Below are 15,262 nucleotides of genomic sequence, written 5' to 3' on the forward strand. Positions count from 1 at the left end.
CCGAACAAGGATCTATGACCTGACGTCACCGAGATTTACCTCCGGCGCCAAGCACAGGAGCACCCCGCACTTCACTCGTTCGGAAACTCTAAAGCCCAAAGCATAATGCCATTATGTGCGAACGATAAATAATGCGTACAAAGAGTGACTGGGGAAAAACTACCAGACGAAACCAAGCAGGATGATAGCACTAAAGTTACAGATGAGGCGGAGATGGTGGGGTAAGATGGGATAGGGACCAAATGCAGATTAGGACAAAATGACCCATGGTCGTCATAAAATGGAAACAGATATGATTGTTCGTAAATTTTCTGTAGACTGGAGGTGCATGGTTAATCAGTTGCTGGACGTGGTAGTGCCCGTGATGACGGTCTGAGAGAGGGAAGCGTCAGAAACGAAGACCTGTAGACCATAGAAGAAATTTCGCTTACACTAGCGCCATTGACAATCTCCTGCGGACACTGGAATGTGAAGGTATTTTCTATCACAGGTGAAATGGTGATAAGCATTATCCGGATACCAAGCTGCGCGATTGGTGAGCGACATTCTTTTACGAGTTGAGGTAAAGGAACATACTGTCAGCTTATAATTCACAGAGATGTTCTCCCTCCTACCACCACCCACACCGCACTTGGTTCCTAGATCTACAAAGACCCTATTGCCAGGGTCGTCCGCCGTTCTATAGCTCAGCTTGAACGGGAACGTGAAATCAGTCTCTTCTCCCGATTTGAAGACGATGTCGCGGGACTCTCCACCCCCAACTGGAGTATTGTTGATAGGGTAGAAGATCTGAACGAGGAGAGGAAGGTGAGCGTGCCTGCGGCGTAACGAGGATGCAAAGGGATATACCTCGACTTTGAGGAGGGAGAACGCAACGGTAAAGTAGTTGGGGTTGTTTACTCTGAAATTCAATTGTCTATCGGCATGCTGTGCGACAGGAGTGGAGGGAGTGCTTACGAGATAGGCACGCTCAGGTTGATCTCTAATCCATCTGGTGACGACTGCAGGAGGCGTATTTAGCCCGAATGTCATTTTGAAAGGGACAAGGGTCGTACCAAACTGCCCGTGGTATTGTGAGTGACAACATCTCCGATATCTATGGCTGGAGGACGAATCCACTGCAATCAAACCAGATTAAATATGGGCACAGCATGGTCGAAGCGAGAAGGCGGCATACCAGGGCTAACGCCAGTACGATGCTCACTACGAGCAAGATGGTGATCATAATTGTGCAGCATAGGAATCGGCCTATACACCGCCCACGACTTCCCTAAATACCAAGGTCAGCGCTCCCAGGATAGATGACAATGGCGGGAACGCATACTTTGGTCCATAGGTTTCCCTGAGTGTCGTAACGGTATTCCTTCAATCCCTTCCTGCTTTTCCCATTGAATCGGTAAAGGTTAGCCATCGTCCTTTCAGTCAACGTATCAACGGGGGGCCGCAGGGTAGATGAAGCCGCATCCACCTGATTGGCATCGTGACGCCAACACGGCGCTCCAACAGTGAGTGTAGGAAAGGCATCAGCGAAAACACTTACTTTCTCGGGGTCACGGGGGTGAACTCTCCAGCTTCGAACCCATTCCACTGCTTTCGCACCGGTGCGACGGCAAGACCAGGCTCAGTCCTCTTCGTCGAAGACCTCCGCAATGTCGAAGGTTGCCTTCCCAATTCAGCGTTGTTCCCGTCTTCATATGTTACTCTTTGCGATTGAGACTGTGATCTCGAGTGCTGGGGTTGGCTCATGTCGGCCGGGGGGTACTGCTGGTTGTTTAGGTTGGAAGAACTGTACGGGTCATATGTCGGGCCACTGCCGCTGTAGCTGTCGTAAGGTTGATGATGGGGGTAGGCGGAAGTTGTTCCTGGCCCCCCTCGGGTAGGGTCGTTGAAGTCGAACGAGTCGTTTTGGTAGTAGTAGCGCGCATTTGTACTGTAGGGATCTGTATACTGCGGAGCCATGTTTCGATTCCAACGGGCACCACGATGTTTGTTTCCGTCCGTCCTGCTCGTATTTCTTGTTCGATCCGATCGACGAGGATAGGACAAAGAGCAATGGGCGTCAGAGAACGTCGACGGAAAGCAGACACAGTCAGAATCGGTTTCTGAACTGCGATAAGGTGATGGTCCAAAGCAAAGAGGCGATGAAGAGTCCACCCCTTGTGCCCGCGACACTGCTTCAAGCGGCTATGACGACCGTAACCTTCCATTTTCGGAACCGCGACAAACCCTCCGACAGTCTTGGCACCGCTTCCACAGCTAAAAATAAACGCACCTCTGGTCGAAAGAACCCATAAAAAATCAAGTAAATGCTCAAAGGGATTTGGTATCCTACTATCAGCCCAATATATTTATTGCCTCTGGGAATAGAAAGATATCGCACTTCTAACTACTTTCTTTGGCATATTCTCTTCGTAACGGGGATCTTGCCCGTGTGCACAGCCCTGACACCCCATCTTGTATGTGGTTCATGTAGATTCATCAGTCCTATGATAACAATATGAACCATACAAGTAGATTTCAGAACGATAAGCATGAAGGAAAACAATAGAAATACGAAGGCCTACAGTAAAGTAAACAGGCCTTGTACCTACATATCACTGGAACTGGGAAGTACTTCGGGAGCTCGTTGCCGGTTTGTTTCCTCCAGGAAGAAAAGGAACTCTCTGACCACCCGTTCCCGCACTATTGACATTCAACGATACATCTCTTGACCCTGTAGAATTCGAAGGGCATTGTTGCTGAGACCTGCTTACAGTCCCTGCGCCACCAGACGGCTTGGCTAACTGGTTCACGCTGGGTGGAGGGAAGAATCGCCGCTGTTGCTGTTGTTGTTGTCCGGGCACTTCTCCAGCTTTCATTGCCGACGCAGGCGTGGGTGGAACGAATCGTTCACTAGCTGTCGAAAGGCCATTGGCACTCGCTCCGAACCCAGGCCTAGGGGTCGGCGGTGGACCCATTGTCCCTATATTTCGCTGATGGGACGGACCTGCCCCTCGGCCTTCGTTTACCGCAGGCTTGAACTGCGGCCCGCGTTGCATGCTTGCAGTGTATTGCAGTGGCTGTTGGTAGTTGTGTTGCCTCTGTTGCACCGCTATGTTCGTGCTGTTGCCTTGGGCCCAATGAGACACCTCTGAAGGCCCAGGGTCCGAGTTATTGCCGGAAGGCTGGGTTCGTTTGAACTGTTGCGGAGCGGCCTGCGCTCTCGAAAGACGAGGTACCTTGAATTGAGGGGTCTCCGGTGGGACATAGGCATATTGTCTCGGTGATCTCAATATATGCACTGTATGAAGCAACTTAGTAGTCACTCACTGGATTGCTTGCCTGTTAGAGACAGGCCGTGCCACTTGGTTTGCATGCTTCGAAGAGACCAATTCAGGCGGTTGTTGCACAGGCGGCAATGTCAGTCTCTGCGGGGCCACTGGCGTTGGGATTGACCGAGGACTTGAGCTGTTGTGACCACTGCGATAGAATCTGCCAAACAGCGTAAGGTCACGCCACATCCGGCGGGTTAACGAGGAAGAATCACTGGTTTGGAGGAAGTATAGGTCGCTTTCCATTAGCATTGACGAAGTCGGCTGGTTCGTATGCGTTCCGTGGATCTCCCAGAGTGCGCTTGAGGCTATGGTTCTCATTTGACAGTGTCTGATTCAGTCTGTCAATGAAGGTTGCCAATCAGTAGCCGAAGGCGGATTTCCAGATGAGCCCATTCTGAGATACTTTTTCGCCTCGTTTAGCTCTCTCTTCAGCTTCTCGATGTATCCTCTGTATTGTGTATACCGAGACTTGTAGTAACGAAGTTGGTGTGCCATCATTTCCTGTTGGAACTGTCGCCCAGACGAAGATATGTTCAGTATTAATACAGTCTTCCGGAGCCTAGAAAGTCGATGACCTTTGCCGCAAATGCAATTGTATCCAATGCTGCCGGAATCGAGCTAAACCAGTTTGACATTGGCTGATCCATCTAGTAGGTTCGAGTTGAAGCGATGGTGAGACGCGCAGCGGTATAGTCAGCGTCTAACCTGTGGTTGTAAAGGCACGAGTTGGATGTCGGTAGCTCCACAGGTACAACAGCTCTGGTCGGCGTCTGGAAAGCAAAACATGCCAGTGGAAAAGTTGTCAGTAATTGTCGCAGCTTCGAAGCCACCGGATAGATCTAGACAGACTGAGATGGTTGTTGCAAACGACATGCCCACACTCAGTCAGCCAGAAAGGAACAGTAAGGGTCGAGTCAGAGGTGTATGTGAGATGGCATTTCGAGCAAGCTACGAATTCCCAGAACTCAGAGTCCGTATCCATCTGAGCGCCTCTTATTCCAATCCGCGACCACAAGTTCCAGGCGATTTCGAGTAGACGTCGATTTGCTGACAAGACGGTTGCAAGATATTGGCTCTTCCAGATATTGTAGGATTGTACGCGACGGACGATGATGGTTAGCTGCAAAGAGATATATCCGAAGACACCGGGACACGGTCATCGTCCGTCACAAGTTTCCCACCCCCAAGTCCCCGCTTGACCACATACTACCAGATTGCCACCCTGACTATTCGCGACGACGGCGATGCTCTAGAAGAACTTCTCTATCATGGACGGCGATGACAACATCAAAATACGCTCTATATCAACAGCGGGGTGGTCACTCGACGCAATCCTCAACCAAGCCAATTTCGTACCAGTTGACAGGTTTTCTGCAAAGTCAGACGCCCAAATCAACAAGGCAATAGAAGATTTCGAGAAGCACGGAACGCCAACTATCATCGATGGATGGCACGAACGTGACGACTGGCCCAGGGATTTGTTCACCCTGGACTTCTTTCAGCGACACTCGGAATCAGAAGGCAAGTCGTTTGGCCATCTCGATGGCTTTCTCAATTCGGGACTTACACACCACAGATATACACGTCAGGAACATCCATGACTGGAGAGACAGCACTATGCCCCTGGACGAGTTCATTGCTGCCTCTCGAGAAGCACCTCCTTGCGTAGCACCCGACGGTATGTCACAAATGCCCCGGGTTCACTTTGCTTGTTCTGAAACATATATAGAGCGGGTCCGGCTGTATGGAAAGGATGCAGAATGCCCTAAAGAATGGAGCAAATGGATCAAGGAAGCCGATGTCATCCCTGAAAGACTACATTGGAATGGGTCCAATGACTACTTTCGATACCGCCCCAAGAATGTTTGTCCATCCCCTCAGCATCCAAATTCCTCCGCATAACGTCTTTGTAGGCACGAGTAGAAACCCTCATGTGCTATCTCGGCATTGGTGACACCTTTACTCCAGCACACAAGGACCTCTGCGCGTCATCCGGACACAATCTGATGTGCTACACCGAGAACGAAGGGAGCTCGTACTGGTTCATGACCAAGAGTTCAGATGCAGCGAAAGCGAGCGACTTTTTCCAAACTTTGGGGCAGGAACTAGACCACGAAACCCATGTCATCACGTTGGGTGAACTCGCCAAAGCTCCGTTCAAAGTTTATGTCGCTGAACAAAAGCTTGGTGATTTGGTCCTCGTTCCTCCTCGAAGCTGCCACCAAGTGGTCAATTTTGGCGGCATCACTCTCAAAACATCTTGGTCGAGGATGACGCTAGATGGCCTGGTGACAGCCTTTTATCACGAACTTCCCATCTACCAAAGGTGTGCATTTCGAGTAATGCCCATATTCTCACTGACTGACAAATCCTCCCAAGAGTTTGCCGCTTGGAAACCTACAAAGTAAAAAGCACCATCTTCTGCGCACTTCTCAAGCAGATCAAGGAGCTCGAGGAAGCCCATCCCTTTTCGGGTTCACCGAGCAAGCCAAAGCCCTTCCAAGGCATGGGCCATTCTCCATTCAGCCTCCCTTATCCTGACTGACATTCGCGCTGAAGGCAAACCGAACTCTCGAGTAAGCGCCCTAATTAAAAGCGTTGATACACTTCTGGCGGTATTTCGAGACATTATCGCTCAAGAGTGGAGCAAAGAGAAGCACGAGTGCCTTGAGGCATCCGCAGACGTGTTGGCGAGCGAACAGGCTATGGAGCATTGCCTCGTCTGCGATTTCTGCGGCGCCGACGTGTTCCAAGCGTACCTCGAATGTGATCAATGCAAGGGGGTCTCCGATGGTACGGGCGGGAATTCCGAGGGTTACAACACATATATCATTTGTCCTGGGTGTTATGCAGATGGCCGGAGCTGCAAATGTGTGGTCATGAAACCCAAGCAACGCTTCCCCTTCGAGGATCTTCTAAAAGTCGTGGGTCGAGCCAGTGCGATAATGAAGGGCTTCGAGCCTGACTGGAAGATGAAACCTTTGTTTGTACCCTCTTTTTCTTTACCTGCCTTGAATTCACCCCGGCTCCAGGAAGGCTTACTATTCCACATTCAAAGCGGCGTGTCTGATGAGGAGCATTCGTAGAAAGGTACGTGGGTCGCTTGCTGTTTTCACTTGGGTCCCATTGACATGGGCGTTAGTACAAGTGTGTCCTCACCAAAGAAATTGATTGGGCTATCCACTGTCGAAGCTGCCACAACTCTAAATCATTCACCGTCCTCCTCCAACGGTTTCACCTTCACGCGACTGTGGCCGTGTCTGCATATGCTGAGGCCACAACAGACGACAAAGGGTTCCACAAGGTTCACCAGGAAGCTCCTCATAAATACTGGAGAAAGCAACAGGAGATGGAAATTAGCCAAATAGAAGGAACCCGCGGTCCCATCGATACACTTCGCGTGCATTATGCTCTGAAATATCGGACTTGTCGACCATGGTCGTTTGAATGGTCCATCCCGGGATTTTATGACGAGGCTATTCAGGACTGTGGTACCGATGTACGTCAACTTCCAGGTGGTTTACTGAAGCCTTATTTAACGTTTGCCCAGGAACCTTCTGAGGACCGAGAGGTAGTCAACGTCGACCTGGAGTTCTCTCCTCCCGGATCTCCCGCGGTCGTGAACCAATTCCTTCTCGATGATACTGACGACTATCCTTCGGACGACTATTCTTCGGATGACTCGCCTTCGGCCTCACCTACGGTACACGAGTCGCTCGACAACTCATACCCTTCCTTACCCCAGCCTAGCACATCCAAAGGAAGGCGGTTATTTATGGACTATGTGCTGGTCCCATCCGCACCTTACCCCATTCCTAGCGACTCGATGCGGGATTCATCCGCAATAGAGAACCCACCCGGCCCTTCCCGGGGTACCAAACGGAAACAACGGCCGTCTATCGGCTCTGCGTCGACGAAACCAAGAATCGCGACAAGTTCTGAAGGCTCACAGTCCGACTCGGACGTATTAGAACGACGGAAGCCTGCACCACCCAAACCTAAGACGCGGAATGTCGGCACCAATTCCAGCGTTGTCGGGTCTACAACCTCACTTTTGGCTGCGTCCTCCAGTACAACGCCTTCACTACCTCCCTCGCACCGCTTCAAGTCAGGGTTGGTAGCAACGCCCATTCCGAGGTTCCATTCCGTTTCTCCATCAGACTCCAACGATGATGTACCTCCGTCTACACCCGTGGGCGCGCCAGCCGCTTCATCAAGTAAAGCCCTTGGAAAGCGGAAGTGCATGGATCCCAGTTCATCCCTGGCGGATGCGATGAACAGAGCGCATGTACACAATGCAAAGACCACACCATCCCCTGCCAAAGCTTCCACCGTCCGTTCGGGTCCTTCGAAACAGTCAGATGATTCATGGGAGGGGGCAGGGGGACTCTTGGAACCACCGGATCATTTCAGGGAGTGGTTTGAAAAAGAAATCCGGCCAGTTTTTAAGCGCCAGGGTGCAAGACTGTCGATTCCTACCGATTGCGATTCATTCATTTCAAGCGTGTCCAATGGTGGTTACGATACACTGTTGCAGGTGGGAAATATTGTTGACAAGACTCTTCGCGTTATGGTTGGCTAACATATGCGGCGATTTCAGATCACGACAGAAGAGGTCATTAAGGACGTCGTGACCAGGTACCTAGCCGCAATGATCAACGAAAAACCCCAAGCTCGCCAATTTCTTTCTCACAGTCAGTTTTTCTAGCACGGTGCCCTCACTCACTGCTGACATGAAAACCACAGTTGACGACTCCATTCGCCGTGGTCATTCGCAGAAATCGCGAACAGTGGACCCAATTGGGTCTAGGAATGCACCTGTAACTGAATCAAGTGTAGAGGCCCAGTCTTCCAACCCAAAGCTACACCATAACGTTAGTGGTCGCAATGGAGATCGATCTTCCGCCGTCTTCCGCTCGTCTTTGCCTCATAAAGGCGAACAACGTCGTGGCAGAGGGGAAACGCGCAAGATCGTGGACGAAAGACCCAAGACTGGTATAGCGGACGCTTTCAATCAACGCATTCACGACCCTCAATCTCTTCCAACACGAGGGATACGCTCACCGACCATGACCAAGAACCCAAATGCTAAATCCAAGAACGCAACTCTGCCCCTCCAGAACAATGACCGCCGTGGAAGCCTGGTCACCCATGTGAAGCCGATTGCACCTACCAAGAGAAAGCGATCTCCCAGCCCTCTTCGCAAACGGACAATGAGCGACAAATTGCAAGCAGAGCTAGACCTAACTCGTTTAACTCGTGGATTGCCACGAAGCACTCGCGCCTCTCAGCAAAGAAGTGAGTCTCGCGATACGAACCGGCAGTCCTCGCAGGACAGGAACATCGACACAAGTCGCCCGTCATCTCCTGCTACCTCGGAAGACAAGATGGGTTTGGAAGGGGGTTCCCAGCAGACGGTGTTACACCGATCCCGCATGTTTATACCCAACTCTCTGCTCATGGGTCCTAGTAATTCCTAGAATCCGGGAGCCCAATCAGTATATTTCAAACCATTTGCCAGTAGTAACCACGAACCTTGTAGTAAGTACATTTTGGAATTGCTCGCCAAGAGAAGAAGATACCACACTGGTGTGCTTGTCAGAAACGTATATTTCATTGCTTGCGTATAGTGTAATGAATCACCACCAGACCAATAGCCCATGCAACTAAAGACCAGGAACACGAAACCGAGAGCAAGCTTTCCGTAGAATAGATTGGGTCATCATGTACAGGGCGTTACTATGAAAGGAATGGAAGTATGGATCGTCAAGAAGGTCTGAAGATCCTTCAATTAGGTGTGGCTGTATGGGTATAAAAATAATAAGAACCGGAATAAGGACTAGCTAGAAGGCACGGTGACACAGTAAAAGAGTGACAGAGGACTAGAGGAAACGGAGAAAACAAGCGAAGCCTGGCTCAAAAGAATTGGACGTCATGAAGGAGTAACCTGAAGCGGACTTGTAAAACTATTCAAAAGGGAAAAAGCAACCTCGAAAGCGACGAAGGCAGAGAACACCCGAGAGAAAGATGTGGAGTCATTAAGTCCTGCAGACTGGAACGGCGTTAAGGAAGATATTAACGATGCCAAAACGAGCGTTTTCGTGAATGGATAAGAGAAGCTGGAAACGATGCCCTTCGTCCTCAACATCTACATGTCAAGATTCGGAGCAGGGATGGTTTTGGTGCAGGCTCTTCGCCACCTTGCTGATTGTAGTCCCCTGGAGTGGCAGACGCTCGTGCGTTGGTCATGGTGGGTGGTGCGGCGCTAGCATTAGGCACCATGGGGGATGCGCGACCATACGGTTGGTTGCGATAAGGATCGTCCACCGCACCGTAGTCATACCCCCCTGCGTTTGCATAAGGATGCTGTGCCCCACTCATACGATTGGCCGCAGGAACGTTCATGTGCGGTGTCATCTGGCCCGCGCCCGGGCCCTTGCGTTGCTTCGAGCCAGTTCGTACGAGAGCGGGCGACGGTGGTACAACACCCTGTTGGGATCGTCTACGATCTTCACGGCCATCGCCGCGTCGTCTATCGTTAGTGGGTTGCATTGGAGGCAAAATTTGGCTTTGATTCTAGACAGCGAATGAAAGTCAACCAAGGTCACGCAAAGGCACAGAGCAAGCCAAGAACGTACCAACGAAGCTTCCCAGCCCCGACCATCTATAAGGTTATGGCCCATAAATATTTGAATATCACTTGTACATTTTTAATGACTCACCGTTAAGTAAGTTCCAGTCAAATACATTATCCTCAACATCACCATTGCTCTTTAGAACCTTGGTGAACAATTCACGCAAGAAGTCGTAATCGGGCGTCTCTTCGAATCCAAGTTTGCGAACATAGTTCAGATAAATGCCAAACTCCTCTGGAGACTCAAGGGTATGAGTGGGGTTTGGGTGAAACCCTAATTCAGATGCAACTTGCCTGGAAATCCTTCGCATAGCTCTTTAATTGGCGTAGTTTGCTTCTTCTCTCCAATCTTCTCGTACTTCTGCTTGTTGGTAGCGGCCTTCAAACCTTGCCATGGCAGGCTACCACGTAAAAAGTACATGAATACATGACCAAGAGCTTCGAGATCATCTCTTCTAGATTGCTCTGTAGCAAAGGGGTAAATGCAAATAACGATCAGGGGCAATAATGTGAGTTTAAATGGCAAGACTGACCTCTGCCCAGGTGCGTATTGATGCTCATGTACCGCGCGGTTCCGCTGAGACTCTTCCGTTCCCGATAGGGGATGTGCTGCTTCGTCTTCGGGTCACGGTACTGCTTCGCCATTCCAAAGTCGACAACGTGGATAACTAAATTTGAATTAGTTAAGAGATGCCGCTGCTGTGCTAAATCTGAAAAGCCGAAGATGAACTGACCGTTGGCCCCCTTGGTGCCTGGACGACCAATCAAAAAGTTGTCTGGCTTAATGTCGCGGTAAATGAGGTTCTTCTCATGGATGGTCTGGACACGAGTAATCTGTTGAAGGAGAACGCCAATGGAAGGTCCTTTGAATGAGAAGGACAAGGACGAGGGGCGAAGCAAGCGGTCGAGCGCACCATTTGCTTGGCTGCCATGCAAACGGTCTTGATGCTGAACTTGCGACCACACATGTCGAAGAGATCTTCAAGACTTGGACCAAGAAGGTCAATTACGAGGATGTTGTGCAAGCCTTCTTGACCGAAATGGTATATTTGGGGGATTCCAGCTGTTAAGCAGTTCGGGTAAGCGAGGGGTGGTGATGGACGGTGTGGTGACGAAGTACGCACTGCAGCCCGCCAGAATACGATAAGAGCGACATTCATCCCGAAGCTGGGGCGCTTCCGCCTTTCTTGGTTCCTGTGAGAAGCATTGAGCTGGGCGTGTTCGGAGATAGAGGCACTTCGTGGAGTCGAGCACGCACAAACTTGATGGCGACCGTTTGAGAGTTGAGCAGATTGGTGCCTAGTGTGAACAGCACCCGTTGAGCACGACGATGACGACGACAAATTCATATGGAAAGCGCTGTACCCTCGAAGATTACGCCAAACGAGCCCTCTCCAATCTTCTTGCCGACACGATAGTGGATGCCAACTATGTTCGCTGTCGACGATGGGTGTGAATGGGAGGCCATGGTCGTCGTCGTCGTCGTCGTCGGGGACGATTGCTGATAGGAGGAGGGCGTCGGAGGGAAGAAGGAAAGGGAAATAGGACGTCAGAAGGCCTGCCTACGATGATGCTCAAACACAGTCCAAACTCAGCGCAGGCGTCACAATCCAACTCCGCTCGAATAAGTGCCGCCATCATAAATCCCGCCGTATCATTTTCCATGTCACCCACCCCTTTAATGCCTGTATGCAACATACGCTAACACTAATACTACCAACGCTGAGCTGTAATGAACAATGTACTTTCCTATGCCCTGCTGCGGCCGCTCACCGCCAACTACCCGAAACTTCTCCCAGGACGGACGGCGGCCTAACCACCAAAACAATGTTGCCGGGCCAGGGAAAGAAGCAACGTTCTTCGTCTTGGTCCCTTCACGAAGATAATGATAGTAGTACGAATCGCAGTCCGTCCACACCGATTTCGATAGACGTTCTTGGAGCCAATCGTTGTACGAGTCCGTGGCTTCGTCTGTAACTTCCACAGACTTGATCTTGCCTTCCAGCACCGGTTTGATCAGTTGGAGCGAGTGGTTGATCTAATTCGGGGATGGAGAACCCAACAAAGATGAGAATTTCCTCGGAAGGATTATAGAAAAAACTCGTCTCACCTGCACTTCCTCGCAGAATATCACTGAATAATGTCCGCCCGAGACGTTAGGTCCTGAGTAATTCCGCTCTTAGCACGTCTGCATGACTTCGAACAATACCACGAACACGAACCCAGGAAGGTGAACATGTTGGGGAAGCCAGGATAACACGACCCGAGGTATGCCGTCGGGCCTTGCTTGCTGTTGAAGTACTCCGAGATGTGTTTGCCACCCCTTCCCCGCACGTTTAGGCTGATGGGTTCCTATTACCCCTCGAGGTGAGAAGGGGGCCACAGGACAAGGAAGACAACTTACCACTGAGTACCCTGTTCCAAAAATGACAATGTCTAAGGGAACAACTTCGTCCGACTTCAGTTTAATCCCTTCCTCTATCAGTGATTCTACCGCGTCCCATCTCAGCGTCACATTGGGTCGATGCAGGCAGGAAAGGTAGTCGGGGTCAATAATAATGCGGCGACACCCAGGCACTGGACGGACCGTCCATTTAGATCCATGGCTTCCAGCAGCGACTAGAGTGAACCAACATACTGTACGAGGGAATCAGCTTATCTGCATATTCCTTAGGCGCCGTTTTTCTGATGTATTGCTCCATCACCTGCAAGGGAAAAACGTGTTTATCATGGTTAAGTATGTAAAACAAGATATGGAGGACAAGCCCACCTTCCTGGTGTAAGACACGAGGCGCTTATTCTGCTTATTAAAGATAACAAAAACCACATCCGCCTGGAGGGTGCGCGGTAAGCATCCAAGTTGTACAGGATTGAAGACGGACTTACGCGAAACATGAGCCAATTACGATACCATCTCATCACAAGGGGTACGTTTGCAAAGATCCATTTGAGCCATCCCGGATATGCAAAGTCGTCCTACCCGCAAAGGGTCAATTGCTATCGTTCTCCAAGGAGCAAGAACGCACCTTGGCTATATACCATTGCGGCGTTCTGACGAAATTAATGACCTCAACCGTTGGGTCTGTCGATATCTCGGGGACAAACTGGGCTCTGCGAAACGAAGAGTCAGTTTTTGGTAGGCCTTTTCAACTCAAAGAGTACGCACGCAGAGCATCCATTTCCAATGACTCCAACTTTCTTTCCAGACAGCGAAACATCATGCCTCCACTGGGAAGAATGCCACCACTCCCCTTTGAACTTGTCCATCCCTCGCACATCCTTCGGATACTTCGGTGCCGTGAATGCACCAACAGCGAAGAACAACAGCTCTGCTTCGATTGTCTCCCTTTTACCGTCGTTCGCTTCTTCTTGAATGGTGATTACCCATCGTTGGTTCTTCTCGTCCCATTCGGAGAAGAGAACCGAGGTACCGAGACGGGTGTACGATGGCAGATTGTACTTATGCCAAAGATTTTCCCAATAAGACCGCAGCTCCTGCTGGCTCGCGTACCGCCGTTCCCAGTTGGGATTGAGATCGGTGGAGAGACTGTACCAATGTCCTGGGATATCCGACCCGCAACCCTAGGACAAGGCAATCCAAAGACCGCACCAGCAATAAGGCGTCGACCAAGAAGGAAGGCCAGCAAAAGTTCCCGGTTTCATGGATCATTTCAAGTTCGACCATCCACAGAACGCATGTAGGTCCCCAGCGATTCGCAGGTTTGGTTGTCGCATATAGTGGGCGACGATCCGTCGATGACGGCAAAGGAGGTGGAGGCGTGCAAGTGATATGTAAGTAGAAGAAAGAGTGACCATCGAGAAGTGAAAGCCTTGTCAGTTGATGCTCAAGCTAGGTGGAGTGGTAAAGGCAATGCGTACTGGATAGGTATTGTCCTGTGATCGAGATCATGCGGTCAGATGGAGAAGAACAACAGCCTTGTTATGGTGCAGCACGTACTCTCCAAGTCCCACCCACTGAATTCGCCTTTTCGTAAATCTGCCAGAGTGGGGTTCATTTATGTAACTTTTTTCGAAAAGTAGAACATGGGAAGGAACGCGGAGATGTGGTGCTCCTTCATTTGTATTGATGGAAGGAACGCGGGGCTCGCGGGAAGGACAAAGGTTCCAAGAAACATACCACGAAGTTATCATAGCCCAGCTGTCTTCTAAGCTGTATTGCCAGTGAGATTCCAGCAGCCCTACAGCGTCGGAATGTAAGTTAGCCATGTTACAAACGACATCACGAGAAGACGAGAAGGCATTAAATGGCAGATAGTCACAATGGATTGGATCGCGACAAGAGACATAGTACACGAGACTTGCCTCGAGGTCGAGGCACTATCGTTATATCCTAGTCGGAGTGGTCATCTGAGATAGGTTCCGTGACACATGCAAACTCGCTGTCTTGTGCCTTTCCATGTCCAATTCACCTGGATTTCATACTCTGGTGGAAGGGATCCACTTACCCAGCGCCGACGATGACAATACGCGGTCTTGTGGCAGCCACCATGACATGCGGCAAAAGAGTGATGCTAAATACCGCGTTAGGATGCTTCAGGGAAAACCTATTATGTATACAGAATTAAACAGCATACCTTCAAGCTCTAAAGGGGTCGGAATATGGAACGAACGAAGAGGAGAGCGGTGAAAGCGCGTGGAAATTAAAACACTGGCAGATGACGGTGGTGCTCAAGGCGTGTCCAAACTCGCGTTTGTCGGGTACGGCATATCAAGGGACACGTCAAAATTTTAGAGCGCTAGCGGCTAACTTTGCGAATGGGGTTATTACATTTATCCTGTGCGCAGGGGTGAGGACGAGCAAATGAATCCTTGGATCGTCCAGAGAGGTGACGGTCAAGGCGCATCCGACGGAACCAAAAGCCGTAAACCCGGAAAGAAAAGCGTGTTCCATGGCTGCCTCCTGTACCCCACACGAAGCCGACAAGATTCGCTCACGAGCTCTCTAACAGTTGACAAAGCAGAACGAGATGTTTTGGGATAGGGGTAAGTACAGCAGTCAGAAGAGGTATCAATCAACGAAGGGGGAATATACTAGGTGACACAATGAAGGTTGTGCCCAAGGAACAAAGGACAAGATGCGAAGCAAGTACAACAAAGAGAGAGAATTCCACGGAGTTGAGGGGGAGTGGTTGCAATGACTTGGGCCATTACAAGGATGGTGATAGCAGATACACTACTGCAATGGAGGGGATTATGCCAGTGTTTGGAGCCCCAGCAATAGTACTATAACGGAATGGGGACAGGCGATCGCCATGAACAGGGGGCCGGAGACGGTGGGGTAGCACAATAGCAC

At 50.4% G+C, this 15,262-nt stretch overlaps 5 protein-coding genes across 5 annotated transcripts; 1 reads left to right on the plus strand and 4 right to left on the minus strand.

The window, feature by feature from the left end:
- Nucleotides 1–208: 208 nt before the first annotated feature.
- Nucleotides 209–2,168, minus strand: CC1G_01166 (hypothetical protein). The gene is made up of 9 exons (XM_001833052.2): nucleotides 1,541–2,168; nucleotides 1,325–1,376; nucleotides 1,178–1,270; nucleotides 1,056–1,118; nucleotides 958–1,001; nucleotides 850–901; nucleotides 577–789; nucleotides 432–524; nucleotides 209–372 (listed from the first exon to the last, which is right to left on the minus strand). Exons 1-9 carry the CDS (start codon nucleotides 1,957–1,959, stop codon nucleotides 337–339), a joined length of 1,065 nt encoding a protein of 354 aa, XP_001833104.2. The 5' UTR covers nucleotides 1,960–2,168; the 3' UTR covers nucleotides 209–336.
- Nucleotides 2,169–2,594: 426 nt separating this feature from the next.
- On the minus strand, nucleotides 2,595–3,563 carry CC1G_01167 (hypothetical protein; the record flags this gene model as incomplete). The annotated part of the gene is made up of 2 exons (XM_001833053.2): nucleotides 2,595–3,258; nucleotides 3,310–3,563. The coding sequence occupies 2 exons, from the start codon at nucleotides 3,561–3,563 to the stop codon at nucleotides 2,595–2,597; spliced, it is 918 nt and encodes a 305-aa protein (XP_001833105.2).
- A 1,019-nt stretch (nucleotides 3,564–4,582) lies between these two features.
- Nucleotides 4,583–8,794, plus strand: CC1G_13875 (hypothetical protein; the record flags this gene model as incomplete). Its single annotated transcript, XM_002911793.1, has 12 exons — nucleotides 4,583–4,842; nucleotides 4,904–4,992; nucleotides 5,044–5,177; nucleotides 5,228–5,640; nucleotides 5,694–5,788; nucleotides 5,841–6,107; nucleotides 6,168–6,297; nucleotides 6,347–6,404; nucleotides 6,457–6,813; nucleotides 6,865–7,851; nucleotides 7,915–8,008; nucleotides 8,061–8,794. The coding sequence occupies 12 exons, from the start codon at nucleotides 4,583–4,585 to the stop codon at nucleotides 8,792–8,794; spliced, it is 3,618 nt and encodes a 1,205-aa protein (XP_002911839.1).
- Nucleotides 8,795–9,006: 212 nt separating this feature from the next.
- Nucleotides 9,007–11,477, minus strand: CC1G_01170 (CK1/CK1/CK1-G protein kinase). Its single transcript, XM_001833056.2, has 10 exons — nucleotides 11,314–11,477; nucleotides 11,207–11,247; nucleotides 11,073–11,142; nucleotides 10,863–11,011; nucleotides 10,683–10,782; nucleotides 10,482–10,616; nucleotides 10,243–10,413; nucleotides 10,037–10,183; nucleotides 9,953–9,978; nucleotides 9,007–9,890 (listed from the first exon to the last, which is right to left on the minus strand). The coding sequence occupies exons 1-10, from the start codon at nucleotides 11,414–11,416 to the stop codon at nucleotides 9,456–9,458; spliced, it is 1,377 nt and encodes a 458-aa protein (XP_001833108.2). The 5' UTR covers nucleotides 11,417–11,477; the 3' UTR covers nucleotides 9,007–9,455.
- A 149-nt stretch (nucleotides 11,478–11,626) lies between these two features.
- Nucleotides 11,627–13,964, minus strand: CC1G_13876 (monooxygenase; the record flags this gene model as incomplete). Its single annotated transcript, XM_002911794.1, has 11 exons — nucleotides 11,627–11,986; nucleotides 12,059–12,111; nucleotides 12,171–12,300; nucleotides 12,353–12,525; nucleotides 12,587–12,653; nucleotides 12,719–12,781; nucleotides 12,835–12,924; nucleotides 12,975–13,059; nucleotides 13,115–13,508; nucleotides 13,828–13,842; nucleotides 13,907–13,964. The coding sequence occupies 11 exons, from the start codon at nucleotides 13,962–13,964 to the stop codon at nucleotides 11,627–11,629; spliced, it is 1,488 nt and encodes a 495-aa protein (XP_002911840.1).
- Nucleotides 13,965–15,262: the final 1,298 nt, after the last annotated feature.

Source organism: Coprinopsis cinerea (assembly GCF_000182895.1).
Source record: "Coprinopsis cinerea okayama7#130 chromosome 2 map unlocalized cont3.2, whole genome shotgun sequence".
NCBI classification, from domain to species: domain Eukaryota; kingdom Fungi; phylum Basidiomycota; class Agaricomycetes; order Agaricales; family Psathyrellaceae; genus Coprinopsis; species Coprinopsis cinerea.